The 1,649-nt window shown below is 66.6% G+C and overlaps 1 protein-coding gene across 1 annotated transcript in view; it reads right to left on the minus strand.

Moving 5' to 3' along the window:
* Window positions 1-1,649, minus strand: part of LRP1 (LDL receptor related protein 1) — an 86,951-nt gene that overhangs the window by 9,875 nt on the left and 75,427 nt on the right. The window contains exons 64-66 of the mRNA XM_015559767.1: window positions 943-1,049; window positions 723-855; window positions 6-138 (exon numbers count right to left, since the gene is read on the minus strand). Of these exons, the coding sequence (XP_015415253.1) occupies window positions 6-138; window positions 723-855; window positions 943-1,049 (373 nt within the window). The remainder of the gene's footprint in view (window positions 1-5; window positions 139-722; window positions 856-942; window positions 1,050-1,649) is intronic.

Consider the following 1,649-nt stretch of genomic DNA (forward strand, 5'->3'; position numbering starts at 1 on the left):
CCCTCTGAGCTCGCTCACCACACTCCTCGGGGTTCTCGTCGGAGTTGTCCCCGCAGTCGTCCTCGCCGTCGCACTTCCACGCCAGGGGCTTGCACAGGGTGTTGTTGCACTGGAACTCGTCCAGCGGGCAGGTCCGCACTACAGGCCAGGGGGGCAAAGAGCCGACAGCGGCTGAGCCCAGGCAGCCGGGGCCCAGGGGCAGGACGGCACAAGGCACAGGCAGGCAGTGGGACAGCCGGACGGGACCCAGGTGTAGTTTCCTACCCGTCGGGCAGCTGGGCAGAGTTGCTGCCTCTGCTCTTTAGGGGAGAAAAGGCCTTTTGGGAAGAGTGACCAGAAGGTCCAGAGGGCCCTGTCTGGTGGTGGCTGCAGGACACGGCCCCCTCCAGGGCGAGGAGCACTGGGCTGGGAGTCAGGGGGCTGGGTTCCAGCCCGTCCTCAGCCCCCAGGGCAGAGCCAGGAAGCCTGCGCTCACTGGGGTCTCACTCGCCTCCCACGGCCCCTGTAGGCTGCAGGTCCCCGCAGGTCAGCAGGGGCAGGCCCTGCCTCATTTCCCAGGGAAAGGGGCGTGAGCAGGGACGCTGCTTCTCAGGGCAACCGACTGCCTTCTGGGAACTTATGGGTGAGGCCGAGGTGGACACAGCCCTCCGGTCTCTGCTGGATTTCAGCCCAACTGGCTCCTGGGCCAGGGCTGTTGTAGGGGGGGCGGGGGCAGGGCTCACCGCCAGTGCTGCAGGCTTCCTCGTCGCTGCCGTCCATGCAGTCGGCGTCCGCATCACAGCGCCAGCGCAGGGGGATGCAGTGCCCACTCTTGCACTGGAACTGGTCCATGTCACAGCGGGGCGTGCAGTCCTTCTGTGGGCCGGGGAGCAGGCATTCTGGTCAGACCTGGGTACCCCGGCGGCCCTGCTCTGACTCCCCCCTTCTGGCTCCCCTGCCCACCTCGTCCGAGCCGTCCGCACAGTCATGGTCCCCATCACATTTCCAGCGCCCAGCGATGCAGCGGCCGTTGGCACAGGAAAACTCACTCTCAGAGCAGGGCCGAGGGGCTGGGGAGGGACGAGACGGGCCCCGGGAGATGGGCATAGGCACCCAGCCTGGAGGGCATCTCCAGCCCTTGGCAGAGCCATACCCCGCATCGGGCGTTCCCGAAGGCCCAGCTGACTGGCCTGATGACCAAAATGCTCACCCAATCCCGTGCAGCCACTGGCTGTCCTCAGGGGGCCAGCGGGGCACAGAGGGCACTCACTCACCCCTGGGGCACACACACCAGAGTGGGCACGGGTCCCTAGCCCTGCCCTCGGACACACTGTGTGTGGGGAAGGGAGGGGAGGGACGAGACCACTAAGACAAGCACCAGGGTTTCGGGAGCGGCCAGTAAAGGATGATGGGCTGAGGCACAGCACGGGGATGGGTGGGCTCTGGGCAGAGGCGGGGTGTGGTGGGAGCACAGCACAGCGGAGACACCTACCTCTGCAACCCCAAGAGGACAGTGTGAAAATGGAGAGAAACATGAGATGAGGTGAAATGGCACCAACTCAGATACACAGCATGGAGTGGGGTGGAGGGAGGGGGAGGGGCTCCTGACCCCCAGCCCTGGAGGCAGCTGCCCTGGAGCCGCTGGGGCCTGCGGGCAGGGCCGGGCGCCT

The sequence above is a fragment of the Myotis davidii genome, unplaced genomic scaffold (assembly GCF_000327345.1).
Source record: "Myotis davidii unplaced genomic scaffold, ASM32734v1 scaffold1134, whole genome shotgun sequence".
NCBI lineage: Eukaryota > Metazoa > Chordata > Mammalia > Chiroptera > Vespertilionidae > Myotis > Myotis davidii.